Here is an 18,014-nt window from a genome sequence, read left to right as displayed (position 1 = left end):
CACATACATTCCCAAATCTTGAACAGCTTGGTCAGTTCATAGAGGTGTATTGTCATTGTAGTAGTTCCCTGACTTCCCAAAGGATATAGTAATGCATTTTTTGACCTTTAGTGTGTCCATGATTTAGGTACCAGTTACTTATTTGGGACAAACCTTCCTGTGGGATGACTAAGTGATTTGGGGATTCGGCGACTGCTCATAGCTTGCAGTCATCTGCAAACTTAGTCAGCCAGAGCCTTTTGGTATTGGACTTTTACTTCAGAACGGTAGATGCCAAACAGAAGATGTCCCAGAAAAGAACCTTGGGGGACTCCACTGGTGAATGCTCTTTGTGGAGGTAACCTCTGCTATTTTGATTATCTGCATCCTGTCTGTGAGCCATTTGGCAATCCTCTGGTTTGCAGAGGGGTTTATTCCCAGTTTGTTTAGATTTTCTACTATATGTGTGTGGAATTGTCAAAAGCTTTGACATGTTGAGGTATGCAGTGTCTACCATTCTGCCTTCATCCAGTACTTTAGTGATCTTTAAAAAAAAATCCTCCAGGTTGAGTAAGCATGACCTGCCCTTGATGAATCTGGTATGAGACTGTTCCAGTTCTTGGAGGTCCCCTATGTCCTGATTGATTAATTCCATGATAAGCCTTTCCATGGCTTTGCATGTGAGGCTAGTCAGACATGTGGATCTGTAATTGACTGGGTCTGTGGAAGGTCCTCCCTGACGCAGGGGAGTGACTATAGCTGCAAACACTGTGTGATGGCTGAGACTGAACAGTGTTGGGGCTGTGGCTAAAATGTGCTTCATGCCATTTAAGATTCATCTAGGGATATTGTATGGACCTCTAGATACAGTATTTTCAGCTTTTGATAGCATTTTTGTGACGTGGTCTTGTGTGATAGTTGGAGGTGAGCCAGTTTCATGTACATCATGAGGGCCAGACGGACAGGAGAGGGGGGGGGTAAAGTTAGAGCTAAATTTTTCAGCCAGTAGGTTCACTATATCTTCAGGCTTAGTGCAAGTAAAATTGTTCGCAATCCGCTCAGCACATTGCTGCTTTGTGCTTTGGAAATTACGAACATGATTAAAAATGCGTTGTGACTGTCCTTGTCTTGGGTAGCTATTTTAGCCTCAGACTTTGTTTTGGTGGATTTTATTACGCTCTTGTGGTGTTTTAGTGACAAGGGCGCTAACATTCTGGGAATACTCTTCTGAGTTGGTCAAAGTTGTTTTCCTTTTATTATGAGGTTTTACCATATGGATTTGATTTTGCCCTGTACTTGTTCCTACCGGGTACAGTTGTATCCATGCAGCTATATACAAGCCAGCTGTATCCATGCAGCTATTTACATACTTGTATAGTGTGGAGGTGTACATTTCTGCATATTCAGTTGAGTTGACTAGGTTTGGTGGGGATTTGAAGCTTGCCAATGTATCACTTAGAAATATGGAAACTTCTAAAGGTACTTTGGATGAAAGGGATCTCTGCTTTGTTTTATTTCTAAGGAGACTGCTTTATGGTCAGACCTAACAAGTGATGAAGATAAAGTATAAGATGCTTCCATGTTAGTAAGGACAAGATTAAAGATGTTATTCCCGCTAGTGGGTACTCCAGTTTAATTGCTCCAGGTCATTTGTATTGGCAAAGCCCAAGAATCTCTGGGCTTGTGCACTAGTGGTAGTGTTGGTTTCCTAGTCTGTAGTTGGATAATTTAGATCACCTGAAAATGTTATTTGGTGTAATACTGAGTGATTCTAGTTTCCGTAGATCAACGTTATGCCTTTCTTTTGTCATAGAGGGAGTTCTATAGCTTGCTAATATATAGCACAGGACCTTTCTGATGGTTGTTTGGACATGAAGGTTTAGTGCAACATACTGCTGTAGGAGACTTGAGAGTATCTTCTGGATGTAGAGACACTTACACCTTTTATAGTCCTCCTGTGCAGTAGTTGGTCTAAACACATGGAAGGTGTTATAGCTCTGCCAAGCCTGAGTGCTCTTCACAATTTTAAACCATGTCTAAGTCACTGTACTAGTTTTATCACAACACTGTAATTGTATATACTTTACATTCTCAGTTTCTAAACACTCCTTTAAATATGTGCAGTTGCAGCACTACTCAACATATTCAAAAGCTGGAATATGTTAATCACTAAAACAGATATATTTGTATTATAAAGAGCATGTTATGCAATACAAAAAAATATACAAATCTAATTTTTTGTATCCTAGACGTTTTGTTTTGGTGGTTTGATAGATACAGAGAAATATTTTTTTTAATTTGTGATTACATCTAATAGTTTCATTGGAATCCGTGATTGACCAGGGAAGGACAGAATGAGTTATATAACATTTAGAACACTACTTGGTGACATATGTTGATATCATGTATCCAGATAGACCTAGTACTTCAGTGCAGCTAGCTGGACTTCAGGATATATAAATGAGCAGCACTGTGACTATGCAAGTGGACATAGCCTTCCAGTAAAGTTGTGCTAGGTGACTTGACTGCTGTCACACCTGCTTTTGCTGAAAGAGGAGATGTCAGAGAACCTGAAAGTGTTAAAACAACAGTTCCACTCCCACACATGTCCCCTTAGCTGCATGGCAGGTTATCAGACAAGTGTTTCTCCCTTGCACATATGTTACCATACATAAACAAAATATGGCACAGTTATACGCACCAAGTACTGTGTAGCCTGTATAGGCAGTGTGAGATTGTACAGCCTGACATTATCCCAAAACTCAGCACTGCTTTATCCCACACAAATTGTACTAAGTATATTACATTCAGTGCCACCACCACCTTCTCTAACTCTAACTAACAAGGAAGAGATAGGCAGTAGTGAACCCATTTTCTAAAATAATCTTAACAAGTGTTTGCCAGTAGTAGCAACAACAATTTCAAACCTAAATCATGGTGAAAGGGATTAAAATAGAGGAAAAAAAACTGCACATGTATAAGTGCACACACAACGCTATACCACTTGTACCGTAACCCTCATCCCAGCCATTGCTGGAGGGCAGAGGTGAAGTTATAAGACAGGAACCAGTGTGGCTGATATGGGCGTGACTTCCCAAGCCAGTAATGGCAGCTGCTGTTGCCTGCATGAAAGAGCACACATATGCTGATAAAGGACCGTATGTGTTCCCTATGGTGATCTACATACCCAAGTCACAACCCAGGGGTAGGGCTTAAGCCTTGCATACAAAATGCTGTCATTGCCAGAATGCAAGAATGAACACCAAACATCTTAATGTTTACCTGAATGATAGCCTCTTCTCGACTTCTCTCACTGTATGGGATCGGAGGGGATTCACCCCCCCCCCCCCAACGAACAAAGAAAATGTTCAAATCTGACAGCAGGAGGCTTAATAGTGGGAAAGGTATAGGAAAAAAGAGGACAAAAAAAAAAACATGAGAGTTGGACATTAGGGATGGAAGAGGAGAAACTGAGAATTTTACAGATCTGTGGTATAACAGTGATGCATTTAAAGCTGGAAGTGGAGAAAAGTGAGATGGCACAAAGAGCAGGAGCATAAACAACAGATCTATGCACCTCTGATTAGACAAGTGATGGCATTCATTTTTAATGGTGGAAAGGTTAAGTGTAATACAGATTGTACGTAATCTGGTTAAAATGTAATTTGTGTGAAAGTTTCCTGCTGTGGTTAGCCACAGAGTAGCAATCCCCTATGTAGGTGAAGAACATTAGATCATGAGATGTTATTTTGCATTGCTGATTAATGCTGCATTAGGATTTATGCTAAATCAGATTGCTGCAAACTTTGTAAGTTTGTAAATGTTTTCATAGTGATTTAAAATTTTGTTTTTCCTTAACAGTTGCAGTGGATTTAACTGTGAGTGAGATTTCAACTGTTCGTGCATTAGCTGGAGAAGATGCATTACTGAACTGTATCTTAAAGAGAGAGGACTATAACTTATTTCCACTAGAGCCTAAAAATTTGGCTGTACTTTGGAAAGCAGATGAAGAAAAAATTGTCTCATTTACTTATGGAGAAACTAAAGCTTTTAGAAAAGAAGCTACTCTATCTGAAGATACCTTGAAGGGAAACATGTCACTGTTACTGAAGAATGTATCTTTTACTGATGAGGCAAAATACACCTGTGAAATTGTTATTTCTCCATATATCAAAAAAGAACAAGTTGAACTTCATGTTTCAGGTAAATAATATGAAAATGAATGTTTGCTTTTGTTTGACTAGACTTTTTTTCTATACGGTTGCTGCATTGTGGGTCATTTTAAGTCTAGTCAGTTTATGCAAAGGTGAGAATCAAACCCTGTACCGTGTGTGTGTGTGTGTCTATATGTGAAGCAAACACCTTAACCATTAGGTTCATAGGTAGGTACTAGACTATCTGCCCGAGGGCATTTATAAGCTTAGCCAGTGTGTCGGCTTTCGCCACCCCATTGATTAACTGATGATCTGTCAAGCAGAGCCAATGAAGTGATCCCAGGGGTGTAGTTTCTGTTACCCATCCACTCGTCAAAAGTTTCTCTTGAAGAGTGTTGGTGAGGGGCTCTGCCTAATGTAGTTTGGAATTTTGTTCCAAAGCATAGCGAGTCTCTGTGACAGGAATCTATTTCTCCAGCATGTTCTTTTTATTGTTGTGGTGAGGTTTAGCTCACTAGAGCGCTTGGCTGTTATTGACTTGGATTTCTTTAGGTGGAGCATGTCAATCAATTCTAAGTTGGACATGGCTTTGTAAGTTAGGCAGAGATCACCTCTGAGTAAGTGATATGCTACTGAGTACAGCTGGAGTTTTTTCAGTCGGACTGCATAGGAGATGTGTTTGAGGCCAGTAATCCTCTTGGTGAGGTACTTTTGTAGTCTTTCCAGCTGTTGAAAGTGTCTTGTGAGGTACATCCCAAATGGGGCATTGTTCTCTATGATGGGTCTAATGAGTGACGAGTAGAGGGGCACTATAACCTCTTTATTTATAGATGCAAACCCTTTAGTAATTCGATGGGCCACATAGATGGATTTCCTAACTATTTTGGTAATATGATTGTCAAAGGAGAGATTACTATCTACTTGGGTCCCCAGATCTCTTATTACCTCTTCTGTATTAAGGGGGCTGCCACCTATGTGGTAATTTGTGGCTGTTTTGTTTTTCCCATATGGTATGACTATGCATGTTTTAGCATTTAGCTTCAGGCCATGACTCTGACACCAGGTGTCTGTCTCAGTAAGGTCCTTTTGGAGAATGTCCGTGTCAGCCGGAGAGGCAATTATGGCTCCCAGTTTGCAGTCATCGGCGAACTTGGTTAGCCATAGTCCTCCTGTGTTTGCCTGTACTTCTGAGAAGTATATGCCGAACAGTAGGGGTCCCAGGACTGAGCCTTGTGGGACACCACTTGTGACTGGTTTAGAGTCGGATGGAGCCCATTATTCTTACCGTGCGAGTTCTGTCCGTAAGCCAGTTGGCAACCCATCTCGTGATGTAGGGGTTTATGTTCAGGCTGGTGAGTTTTTCTGTAATACCAGAGTGGGGAGTGGGGAATCGTATCGAAAGCCTTAGCGAGGTCAAGGTAGGCTGTGTGAACCACCTTTCCGTCATCTGTGGCCTTGGTGACTGTCCCAAAGAAGTCAACCAGGTTTACTAGGCATGATCTGCCCCTAACAAAGCCAGACTGGGTCAGGTCAAGTGTTTGGAAGTTCCCAAAGTCTTTGTTAATGATTTCCATGATGATGCGCTCCATAGCCTTACAGACTAGGCTAGTCAGGCTTATGGGGCAATAGTTCCCAGGGTCAGTTGTGGCCCCTCCTTTATGGAGAGTAGTAACCATTGCTGTGCACTATTATATGGGCACGTAGCCTGTGGAGAGGCTGAGGTTGAACAGCGTGTTTAGGTGGGGGGGGTTAGTTCGTTCTATAGTTCGTGCAGGACGGAGCCTGGGACACCATCTGGTCCCATTGAAGCTGTGATTTTCGCTTTTGAAAGGGCCGTTTTCACCTGAAAAATGATTTTTGGGACACTACACTTTTCCAGTATTGTTGTGGGCCCTTTTGGTGGTGGGGGAGGGTGAAGTTTGCACTGAATCGATCTGCCAGGATGTTGGCACTATCAGTAGGTTAGTATATTTTGTTCTATTTTTGCACTAGTTCAGTGCATATCTGCGAGTTGCCACTTAGATTCTTAACATAGCTAAAGAAGGCTTTATGGTTATCTTTTGAATCCTTGACTATTTTTCTTTCGAAGTTAGCCTTGGATGATTTCATGAGGGACCTTAGTTTCTTACTGATAGTGATCAGGGATGTCTTTCCTTCTTGGGAATTGCTTTTTTTCTGAACTAGTTTCCTCTTTCTGTTGTATAGCCTATTTATGGCAGGGGTCCACCAAATTGGTTTCCTTCTCTTAGGTGAGTGATTTTTTGGTTTTGCTAGGGATGGCACAATCCATGCTTCCTTGCTCATAGAGTGCATTCGTAAAGGTTTCTGCATCTTGGGCAGTATTATCCTTTAGGGTGGGGGCTGTGAAACTTACCACCTCTGTCTTAAGTAAGGTGAAGTTTGCTTTAGAAAAGTTTTTTACTGTGGTTTCCTTAGTTGGGGGTGGTGGTGGGGTGTGGACATCCAGAGTGATTAGTTTATGGTCTGATCTAGCCAGTGACTGGTTGACCTCCGGTGTGGAACACCTGTCGCTGATGTTGGTCATGACCAGGTCCAGTATGTTTTCACCTCTCGTAGGGGAGTTTACCAGCTGATCCAGGGCGTTTGAGTTGATGAATTCCAGGAAGCGCTGGGCTTGGGAGTGTGTACTCGAGTAGTTTTCCCAGTGAATGGTAGGGTAATTAAAATCACCCAATATCAGGGTTTTTGGTAGGACCTTCATGTTTTCCAGTGTCTCCAGAAAGGTGGAGTGGTGGTCCTGGGTCATGGAGGGTGAGCTGTAGCAGGCCACAATTTGCATTGCAGATTTGCCCAATGTTAGTTGCATATGGATGATCTCAGAGGTATCATGCCACGCCACTAACCTGGAGGTTTAGGTATCCTTGATGAATATAGATACACCCCCTCCTTTTGTGTTTCGGTCCGTGTTCTGTGGCCGAAAAGTGTGGTATGAGTTGTAGCCCAGTAGTGCTGGGGTGCTCTCTGGAGCCTTGAATCAGGTTTCAGTTACTGCACAGATGTTGACGTTCTCCATACTGAGGAATGCTTTGAGCGTGTGCATTTTGAGATTTAAACTTCTGGCATTGAGTAGCATAACCCTCGTTTTTTTGTTAATTGTGCTGTTTATGGAGGTGGGTTTGACTTTTGAACTTTGCCTAAAAATGGCAGTATGGGGGCAGCAAGAGCCTTGGCCAGTATTCAAAAGTCTAGGGGTGACATGTGCAAGCCGTCTCTTGTGAAGCAACGTGGCTTGTTGAGCATGTCGTCCTAGGCTGACAGACACTGGATCCCCTTTGAATGACACCAGAAGCTTAGCCATTTGTTGAAATTGATCATTTTTTCTTTATACTGAGGTATCATTCTTGGTGAGTGCAGGATGCTACTCCGGGTCAGCGTCATACCAGCCTGGACTACATGATCAGAGTTCTTCCATGTCTCTTTTTTCATGTAGTCCAGGGAGGTACATCTCAGGTCATTCACCACATGAACAATGACAGAATCATATTTGTACTTGTTCTGGAGTGACCTGAGTGCTTGTGTTATGTGGTGGATTCTGGCTTCTGACAGGCAGCTAACAGTAACCTTCTGCTTGTCCAGCCTAGTGAGTGGGACGTCAGTGTGCCTGACTATAGAGTCACCTATTACTAGTGTGTTAGGTTTGTTATTTCGCCTTAAGGGCTGTGATTGTACGACCCACTGATTTTGTGTTTTATGTGTTGTCTGGTTTGTGACTGGAGGTGCAGGTTGTTTGGGTGTCTGCTTTGGAGGTCTCTGATGTTTTTGCAGGTTTTTAGTTAGAGCCTCCGAGTATGATTTTGTGTATTTGTGTATTTTTTGCCAGTCTTGTTTTAGTAGGTCTGTGTGCGGCTGGAGGCGTGGTGCAAGTGTTAACCCTTCTCCTCTTGAGTGTCTGTCCCAGTCTTGGGTGGACTCTGCTTAACTTCCAGTTTGGCTGTATAATTGCATCTCTCTCATATGTTGGTGTTTTGTGGTAGGAGGAGATGGTTGTCTCTGTACATGAGGCAGTTGTAACATTGCCTCAGGATACCCAGATTCACCAGCTGGACTGGAGAGTACACCTGAAATTGCCCTTTGGTTATGCCTGCATAGTTGGGTGAGCTGCTTAGTTGCTTTGTTGGTGAGGGGTGAATAAAGAGCCTTGCTCTGCTGGACAGTCAGTGTCAGGGTGTGCTTGTTATTAGGTCTGAGCAAGTGCTGGGCTGTAGGATGCCTTTTGAGTGCTTAGGTTGAGAGTTAGACTAGGGAAAAAGTGAAGAGGAGACCTAGTGGAGCTGGGAATAATTTAACTGTAGCTAACCGGTGCTGCCCGGTGCGCAAAACCATGCAAACGCATTTTTTATAGTAGGGAAATGAAAAAGAGAGATTAGCCCAAAATGGCCAATAAACTAACTATGGGCTGGAACCACTCCTCCAGGGACAGATAGGTTTTTCAAAGCTCCCCATTCTCATAGGTGAAATGAGAAACTTCCTTCTATCCAAGTAAGGTATGGGCAACTCAGAAATTAGTTCCACAGCCCTGAATTCAGCACTAGCCTGAAAACTGGACTATACTAGTTTAGAAAGGCGTGAAACCAGGCATTTTTTTTTGTTTGTTTTCTTGAAAAGATAAGGCAAAAACAGTAAAAAAAAATACACTTAAAACAGCTTTAAACGACTGCAAACTGTTAGAAAAGGCTATTGCACTTTAGTTTCATAGTTTAGTACTAGGCTATCTGCCCTGGGGCATTTATAAGCCTAGCCATAGTGATGTGGCTTTCCCCACCCCATGTAATGGTACAAAAGTGTACAGAATAAATTTAGAATACTGTGCCTCTGTCTAGTAGTGAGACAGAGATGACCCCGGGGCAAACCTACGATCTCCCATCCACTCCTCAAGACTTCTCTTGAAGAGAGTCAGTGAGGGGCTCTGCCTAACATAAACTGGGATTCTGTTCCAGAGTATGGGAAGCCTCTTGAATCTGTCCCTCCAGCATGTCCTATTCATATTTGTGCTGAGGTTTAAATCTTTAGCTCTCGTGGTTCTGATGGATTTGGATTTTTTGAGGTGGAGCACGTCCATCAATTCCTGATTGGACATGGCCTTGTACATCAAGCACAGATCACCTCTGAGTAGGCGGTATGCTACTGAAGAGCTGGAGTTTCTTTAGTCTGGCAGCATATGACATATGTTGGAGACCCTTGATCCTCTTGGTGAGGTACTTTTGGGGTCTCTCTAGCTGTTGCAAGTGCCAGGTGAGGTACATACCAAATGGGGCATTGTACTCCATCATGGGCCTGATAAGGGAGGAGTATAGGGGTACAATGACCTCCTTTGATCTGGATGTGAATCCCTTCATGATAAGGTGGGCAAGGTAGAAAGTCTTTCTAACCACTTTGGCAATGTGGGTGTCAAATGAGAGGTCACTATCGACTTGGGTCCCCAGGTCTCTGATTACTATTTCCGTACTCAGTGGGTTACTGTCTATGTGATAATTTGTGGGTACTTTGTTTTTCCCAAAGAGGATGACTATACATTTTTGGCATTTAGTTTAAGGCCATGACTCTGGCACCAGTTGTCCGTTTCAGTGAGGCCTTTCTGTAGGATGCATGTGTCAGCTGGTGTATCGACTATGGCGCCTAGTTTGCAGTCATCTGCGAACTTTGTCAGCCACAACCCTCCCATGTTTGCTTTCACATCTGAGAAATAAATGCCGAACAAGAGGGGTCCCAGGACAGAGCCCTGTGGGACACCACTTATGACTGGCTTTGAGTCTGACATGGCTCCAGCGATTTTGATTTTATGGGTTCTATCCTTTAGCCAGTTTGCAACCCATCTTGTGACATATGGATTTACATTTAAGCTGTTGAGCTTGTCTATGATGCCAGAGTGGGGTATTGTGTCGAAGTCCAGGTAGGCTGTATGGACTGCTTTGCCCTCGTCAATGGCTCTACTGACTGTTTCGAAAAAGTCAACCAGGTTCAAAAGGCAGGATCTGCCCTTTACAAAGCTGAACTGGGTGGGATCAAGTGCCTGTAAGTCCCCAATGTCTCGGTTTATGAGTTCCATAATGATTCTTTCCATAGCTTTGCAGACCAGGCTGGTTAATCTTATGGGGCGGTAGTTACCAGGGTCTGTAGAGGTGCCGCCTTTGTGGAGTGGGACTACTGTTGCTGTACGCCAGTGTTCAGGTACATATCCTGTAGTAAGGCTAAGGTTAAGTAGCATTTTTATGTGCGGGTTTAGCTCCTCTTGGAGTTCACGTAGCACGCAACCCGGGATACCGTCAGGTCCCATTGATGCTGTGTTTTTAGCTTTGCTGAGGGCGGTTCTCCCCTGGACATCTGAGATGACAGGGAGGTTACATTCAGCTGGGATAAGTATTTCTTCTTTTGGGGGTGAGGGAGGGAGAAATTTGCACTGAACCTGTTTGCCAGAATGTTGGCAATATCTGTGGGTTCAGTGTATTTTTTGTCATTGTGAACTAACTCTGAACATATCTGAGGGTTTCCGCCCAGGTTTCTAACATAGCAGAAGAAGGCCTTGTTGTTATCTTTAGTGTCCATAGTGATTTTTCTCTCAAAGTTGGCCTTGGATGTTTTTATGAGAGAACGTAGCTTTCTACTAGTGCTGATCAGAGATGCCTTCTCTTTATGGGATTTTGCTCTGTCGTGCAGTAGCTTCCTCCTTTTGTTATACAATTTGTTTATGGCTGGGGTCCACCAGACAGGACGCCTGCCCTTGGTGGAGAGGGTCTTGGTTTTATTTGGGATTGCATGATCCATGCATTCTTGGAGATGTCCGTAGAAAGCATTTGTGAAGGATTCTGCATTGTGAGATGTGGTTTCCACTGGCCCAGTGGGGTTAAAGGATACCATCTCAGTTTTAAGAAGTGTAAAGTCGGCTTTTGAGAAGTTTTTCACTGTAGTCTTTTGTGGTGGGGGTGGAGGTGGGATATGTATATCCAGGGTGATTAGTTTGTGGTCAGATCTCACTAGTGAGGGGTATACTTCCGGTGTGGAGCACTTTGTCCCCATGTTTGTGATAATCAGGTCTAGTATATTATCTCCCCTTGTGGGAGAGGTGACTAGCTGTTCCATTGCATTTGAATTTATGAATTCCAGGAACCTTTGGGCTAGGGTGTTTGGGCTAGAATAATGCACCCAGTCTATGTTAGGGTAGTTGAAGTCTCCCAATATGATGGTGTTTGGTGAGACATTCATATCTTCCAATGTCTTCAGGAAGGCTGAATGGGGTTCCTGAGATTGGGAGGGTGGTCTGTAACATGCTACCAGTTGTATAGCAGTTTTGCCTACGGTTAGTTGCACCTGGATGGTCTCTGATGCTTCATGTGTTGCCACTAACCTGGAGGTGTGGGTGTCCTTGATGAATATGGGCACTCCCCCTCCCTTTTTGGTTTGGCCTGAGTTTTGGGGCCATAAAGCATGATACGAGGTATAACCTGGTAGCACTGGTGTGCTCTCAGGAGCCTTGAACCAGGTTTCAGTTACTGCACAGACATCGATTGTTCTCCATACTGAGGAGTGCTTCGAGAGCCTGCATCTTGAGATTTAGACTTTTGGCGTTGAGCAGCATTACCCTTAATTTTTTCCATTTTTGTTTTCTAAGGAGGTGGGTTTGTCTGGAGCCTTGCCTAAAAAAGGCACTATGGGGGTGGCAAGAGCCTTAGCCAATATCCGGAAGCTCAGTGGTGACAGATGCAAGCCATCCCTTGCGAAGCAGTGTGGCTTGTCCAGCATGTCATCCCAAGCAGACAGACATTGGATCTCCCTAGAATGACACCAGTATTTGAGCCAATTATTAAAGCTGATCATCTTGTCTTTGTATTGTGGCATCATTCTTGGTGAGGGCAAGATGCTGGTCAGGGTCATACCAGCCTGGGCTACATAATCAGAGAGCTCCTCTGTCTCTTTTCATGTAGTCCAGGGAGGTACGTCTCGGGTCATTCACACCGGCATGGACAATGACTGAGTCATATTTGTACTTGCTTTGGAGTGACCTGAGTGCGTGTGTTGTGGCGGATCCTAGCTCCCGATAGGCAGCTCACCGTTACCCTCTCCTTGTTCAGCCCGGTAAGCGGAATGTCAGTGTGTCTGACTATAGAGTCACCTATTACTAGTGTATCAGGCATGGTGTTTGGCCTGAAGGGCTGTGATTGTTTGACGCACTGATTTATTGAAGTATGTGTTGCATGTGTTATGTTTTGAGGTGGTGGATTTTTGGGTGTCTGCTTTGGGAGCCTCTGTTGTTTTGGTAAGTTTTTTGTTAGAGCCTCCGAGTATGTCTTTGTGTTATTTTGTGTTTGGTTTGCAGTTGTGGTAGGTCTATGTGGGACTGGGTTTGGTGTTTGTGTGGTTACCTTCTCCTCCTGTCTGGTCTTGCCAGTCCTAAGTTGAGAGAGTTCAGCCTCCAGTTTGGCTATATAGTTGCATCTCTCACATGTATTTGTGTTTGTTGGGAGGAGGAGAGGGTTGTCTGTGTACATGAGACAATTGTAGCATTGTCTCAAGATTCCCAGATTAACCATCTGAACCGGAGAGGATGCTAGTAATCTACCACTCGACATGCTAGAATATTATAAGGGAGTGCTGTGCCTTTAAGGGAAGTGGGTACTCACAGGGGTGGTAGGTGGATGTAGTGCTTACTTTAGTTAGCGAGTGCTTACTTAGAAGAGAGGTTTTGAGAACAAGTGCTAGGCTTATAATAAAGCGAGTAGACTGATTATTATAAGAATAGAGCTTTCTTAAGGGAAAATTTGAAGAGCAGACTTGGCGGAGCCACAAAATGTTTAACCTTGTTTAACCGGTGCTGCGCTATGCGCACAAACGCAGATTTTAAACAGGGAACTTCAAAAGGGCTAGAAATGGTCCAAAACAACCAATTACTACAAGCTCTTGTGCTGAGGTCACTCCTTCAGGGACTGATAAGCTGCTCAGGGTTTCCCACTCCCACTGGTGAGCAAAGAAACTTCCTTCTATCCAAGTAAGGCAATGGACAACACAGGAACTACACCACAGCCCAAAATACAGCAAAGCCTGTATACTGGTCTAAACTAGTCGAGGAGAGGCGGGAAAACAAGGATTTTTTTTGTTTGTTTTTGAGATAGAAAGCACACAGAAATACATGAAACAGTAATAAATCAGTTACACAGGCTAGCACACTTAGTGGGCAGCCTCAACAGTTAAATTTAACAAACAAACAACTTTCGACCAATTCTCGACTAAATGAAACTTTAAGTGCAGATAATATAATGCAACAAACAGTTAAGTTTATATACTGTTTATATACTGTTACATAGTGTGTATTCTAAAACAGTTAAATTATTTAAACAAAAAACAACTTTTTAAAAGTGCAGGCAGTCTAAGTACAATATGTGAAAAAACAAGCTTTCAAATCACAATCAATGCTGGAAAAATCTGAGTTTAGGCGGAAAACAGTTAAGTACAGCAAGAAAGTACAGAAAACGGATATTTAATCACTCCAAAGTCTCCCTTCTAAGCGAAAAGGCTTGTATCAGTTTAAGGCTTTCTAGTGCTACCCAGTAGATTAGTTACAGGAAAGATGGGAAACCAGCGCAGATGTGGTCTTTTAAACCAGAAATTTGAAAAAGACGGACAAACTGTCCAAATGGTCAATAAACTACAATTTCTGGGCCAAGAACTTCTCCTTTTGTGGTAGACGGGCTACCTCATGCTTACCACTCCCACTGATAAGCTAGTAGGCTTTCCTTCAACACAGAAATGCTTGCAGGACTCAGAAGCTTACCAACAGTCCTGGATACAGCAACTCTATATCTAGACTAGGCTAGTTACAGGAAAGGTGGGAAACCAGCGCAAGTGCAGCTTTTAAACCAGAATGTTGAAAGAGATGGAAAAAAACTGCCCAAATGGCCAATAGCTACAATTTTTGGGCCAGAAACCGCTCCTCTTATGGTAGATAGGTTACCTAATGCTTACCACTCCCACTGATAAGCTAGAAGGCTTCCCTCCAACACAGAAAGGCTTGGGGGGGGCTCAGAAACTTAGAGAGTCCTGGATACAGCAAATCTGTACCTGGACTAGACTAGTTACAAGAAAGGCGGGGAACAAATACAAACACAGGCTTTTAAGCCAGCAAGTTGAAAGATGGAAAACTGCCCAAACAGCCAAATAAACTACAGTTTCTGGGCCAAAACTCACGCTTCCCATGGAGGATAGGCTACCTAGTGCTTACCACTCTCACTGATAAGCTAGAAGGCTTCCCTCCAAGTTCCAGCACAGAAAGGCTTGGGGGCTCAGAAGCTTACTAACAATCCTGGATATAGCAACTCTAAGTGGACTAGGCTAGATATAGGAAAGGTGGAAAACGGGCGCAAGTGCGGCTTTCAAACCAGAAAGTTAAGAGATGGAAAAAAACTACTCAATCAGCCATTAGCTACAATTTCTGGGCCAAGAACCTCTCCTCTCTTGGTAGACAGGCTACCTCATGCTTACCACTCCCACTGATGAGCTAGAAGGCTTTCCTCCAACACAGAAAGGCTTGCGGGGCTCAGAAGCTTACCAACAGTCCTGGATACAGCAACCCTGTATCTGGACTAGACTAGTTGCAGGAAAGGTGGGAAACCAGCGCAAGTGCGGCTTTTAAACCAGGACGTTGAAAGAGATGGAAAAAAAACTACTCTAATGGCCAATAGCTACAATTTTTGGGCCAGGAACCACTCCTCTTGTGGTAGATAGGCTTCCTAATGCTTACCACTCCCACTGATAAGCTAGAAGGCTTCCCTCCAACACAGAAAGGCATGGGGGGCTCAGAAGCTTACAAAGAGTCCTGGATACAGCAAGTCTGTTCCTGAACTAGACTAGTAACAGGAAAGACAAGAAACAAGTGCAAACACAGGCTTTTAAATCAGAACGTTGAAAGAGATGGAAAAGCTTCCCAAGCGACCAGTAAACTATAATTTCTGGGCCAGGAACCACTCCTCTTGTGGTAGATAGGCTTCCTAATGCTTACCACTCCCACTGATAAACTAGGAGGCTTCTGTCCAACACAGAATGGCTTGGGGGGCTCAGAAGCTTACCAACAGTTCTGGATACAGCAAATCTGTACCTGGACTACACTTAGTTATAGGAAAGGCGGGGATCCAAATGCAAAACGGGCTTTTAACCAGAAAGTAGAAGCAGATGGAAAAACTGATCCCATGATAGATAAGCTACCTAGTGCTTACCACTCCTACTGATAAGCTAGAAGGCTTCCCTCCAACACAGAAAGGCTTGGAGGGCTCAGAAGCTTACCAACAGTCCTGGATACAGCAAGACTGTATCTCGACTTGACTAGTTACAGGAAAGGCAGGAAACAAGCTTAGAATTTTTTTTTTTTAATACAGAAAAGCAGTTAAAGCAGCAGTAAATACAATTCAAATTGCAGTGCAGGCCAGCACACCAGAGTGTGTAGCAACACTACAGCAAATACAGCTCAAATAAATGCAATAAAATTAACAAATGACTAAAAAACAAGTGCAGAAGGCAGTAAATTAGAAGGCTACTAACAAGCAATAATAAGTGCAGAGTAAGAGCGACTGAACAGATAACAGTATACAGAAGAACAACTAAGACAGTTACAGTAAGAGCAGCTGAATAAAATATGTATATTTATATTTTTTTGAGGGAGGGAACAGAGCAGGATTAAGAGACTACAGGGGTTGTCCTTCCCAAATGCTCTCTTTGTACACAATAGGAGTGCCTGAAATCAGAATATGATCTCACTGCACTCAGTTGAGTGAGCAAATGAGATGGGCCCAGGAGTATCCAAATACAAATCTACAAGAGGGGCAGGCAATTTCAAAGCCCCCAGTAACTGCAGAGAGACAGCAACAACTTCAATTGAGTTAATATTCAGTGAAAAACAAATAAATAAATTAAATACAGTACTATATGAAAAAGAGCAGATAAAAGTGTACTTAAATTCTCTTATACGTCCAATTGATTTCAGGTAGATGTTAGCCGGCCATTATACCAAGGCCAACTCCAACCCCATAAGTAAGTACTAAGCTAGCTCCCTTTTGGAGCCATTTTAAGCATAGCAGATTTCCCTTTCACAAGTGAGAATTAGATCCTGTACCTTGTGACTGTGAGGAAAGCACCTTAATCATTATTTTGTAGTAGTTTCATCAAGTAGTTTTGTCCATAAGTGCGTTTTCTTTTTTTTGCCTTCCTCCAGCTTTTTACAGTTCCTACAGCTGTAATTGTGTGTATATTTTGTATTGTATAATATTTTACATTTAATGCCTGTAGACCATAACCGGTTTCAAGTTAATGCATTCAGCCTAACAAGTTGAACTGCCCTTAATGTTCCTCAAAGGTGCCAAGACTGTTAGAAAATTTGTTGAACGTAGCTCTCATGTCCAGTCTGACAGTTTATATGACTATGCTCAACACCCTAACACCCAGAAATAACTGGCATCGTTGTCAGGTCTGTTCTGCCAACTGATCTGAGTGTGCTCTATAGTTTTTGGCTTTCTGAAGAAATTGTCATATCTTACCCCCCCCAACACACACACACACACACACACACACACACACACACACACACACTATTGTACTTGTCATCTTTTGAGAGTCCCTTTTTAGGAAGTTGTGGGTTTTCCTAACCCTGAAACATTTAAATTTTGACCTTGCATTCTTTTGCTTTGCATTATAATCAAAGTTTGCAGAGTCTGTCCCTGACATATGAGGGTCACATTTTAAGCTTTTTAAAGAGTAATCTGAAATGTTTTCATCATATTTGTGACTTCTTATTTATGTCCGCGCAGACTCAGTTTATTTGTACAATTTGATTGCAGCCTTTCATTTCTGTTCATGGAGTAATCAGTGAAATATTTATTCATCACAATTTCTTGTTGAAAAATTGAATTAGGGATCCAAGGATCTGTTTGCCTACCTAGCAGTGGTTCAGGGTGCTTTTTTTTGGATTGTGGGTTTGCTTTGCTCCCTTTTTTTTTGGTTATTAATAACTTTGGGAATCACCTATGCTGACTGTGGCAAGCAATGGAGTTTTGATAAATGTGGCTTTGAAATAATGAGGGCCATTATTAAGAACAATGAGGTAGAAATTAAGGGAGAAGCAAGTATCATAAACTATTGAACAATTTAGAAAGCAAAAATGCTTGGGTTAAAAAAAGGAAGCTAAATAAGATAGAGAGACTTAAAATGAATATAAAGCTAAGAAACAATATCCCAAAACCCAAATTGGGCTAGTTAGAAATTAAATTTATATGTTAAATCACTATGGGAAAAACTAAAATTGATATTTTGATAATGAACTACCTGTGAATGATGATGATGCTGCATTTTTCCACCTTTAAAGGGTCGTCAGAGAGACTCATGCATAGGGGACCTGTCAGTTACAGTTCAAAAACTACAACCAGAAACTTAATTGAAAACTGTGGTCACAAATACAGTTACAATGATTTTAATATTTATAATTACACAGATGTTTTAATAAATGTTAGTTCATTTTTTGCTATTGGCAAAAAGGTTTTTTTTTATACCAGAAAAAGACAAATATTTTAAACTATTAATTGATTTTAATTTATTTATTTTATTAGGAAGAAAAAATATATTATTTTTTAAAAAAAATGATGTGAATGCTAACAATGGAACTCAGCTAAGAAATTTTGAATTGAGCTTGGAACATGAGAAAAAAAAAAAACTCTGTTTATCATAAAAAAAAATTTAATCAAATTTAACACACTCTGAACAAAGGATTTTAAGTAGAACTACACATATAAAATGTTTGACATTTTAAAATGACATACAAAAATATACTAATATCCTTGAATGAAATTAATTAACATTGCTTACAAATATTATGTTTATAATTTTAAT

The 18,014-nt window shown here is 42.1% G+C and overlaps 1 protein-coding gene across 1 annotated transcript in view; it reads left to right on the top strand.

Moving 5' to 3' along the window:
* Positions 1-3,434: 3,434 nt before the first annotated feature.
* Positions 3,435-18,014, top strand: part of LOC122810504 — a 947,661-nt gene continuing 933,081 nt past the window's right edge. Inside the window, exons 1-2 of the mRNA XM_044082086.1 lie at positions 3,435-3,510; positions 3,841-4,182. Of these exons, the coding sequence (XP_043938021.1) occupies positions 3,435-3,510; positions 3,841-4,182 (418 nt within the window). The remainder of the gene's footprint in view (positions 3,511-3,840; positions 4,183-18,014) is intronic.

The sequence above is a fragment of the Protopterus annectens genome, chromosome 9.part0 (genome assembly GCF_019279795.1).
Source record: "Protopterus annectens isolate FY-2018-M chromosome 9.part0, PAN1.0, whole genome shotgun sequence".
Taxonomy (NCBI): Eukaryota; Metazoa; Chordata; order Ceratodontiformes; family Protopteridae; genus Protopterus; species Protopterus annectens.
This window is presented reverse-complemented; position numbering and strand designations above follow the sequence as displayed.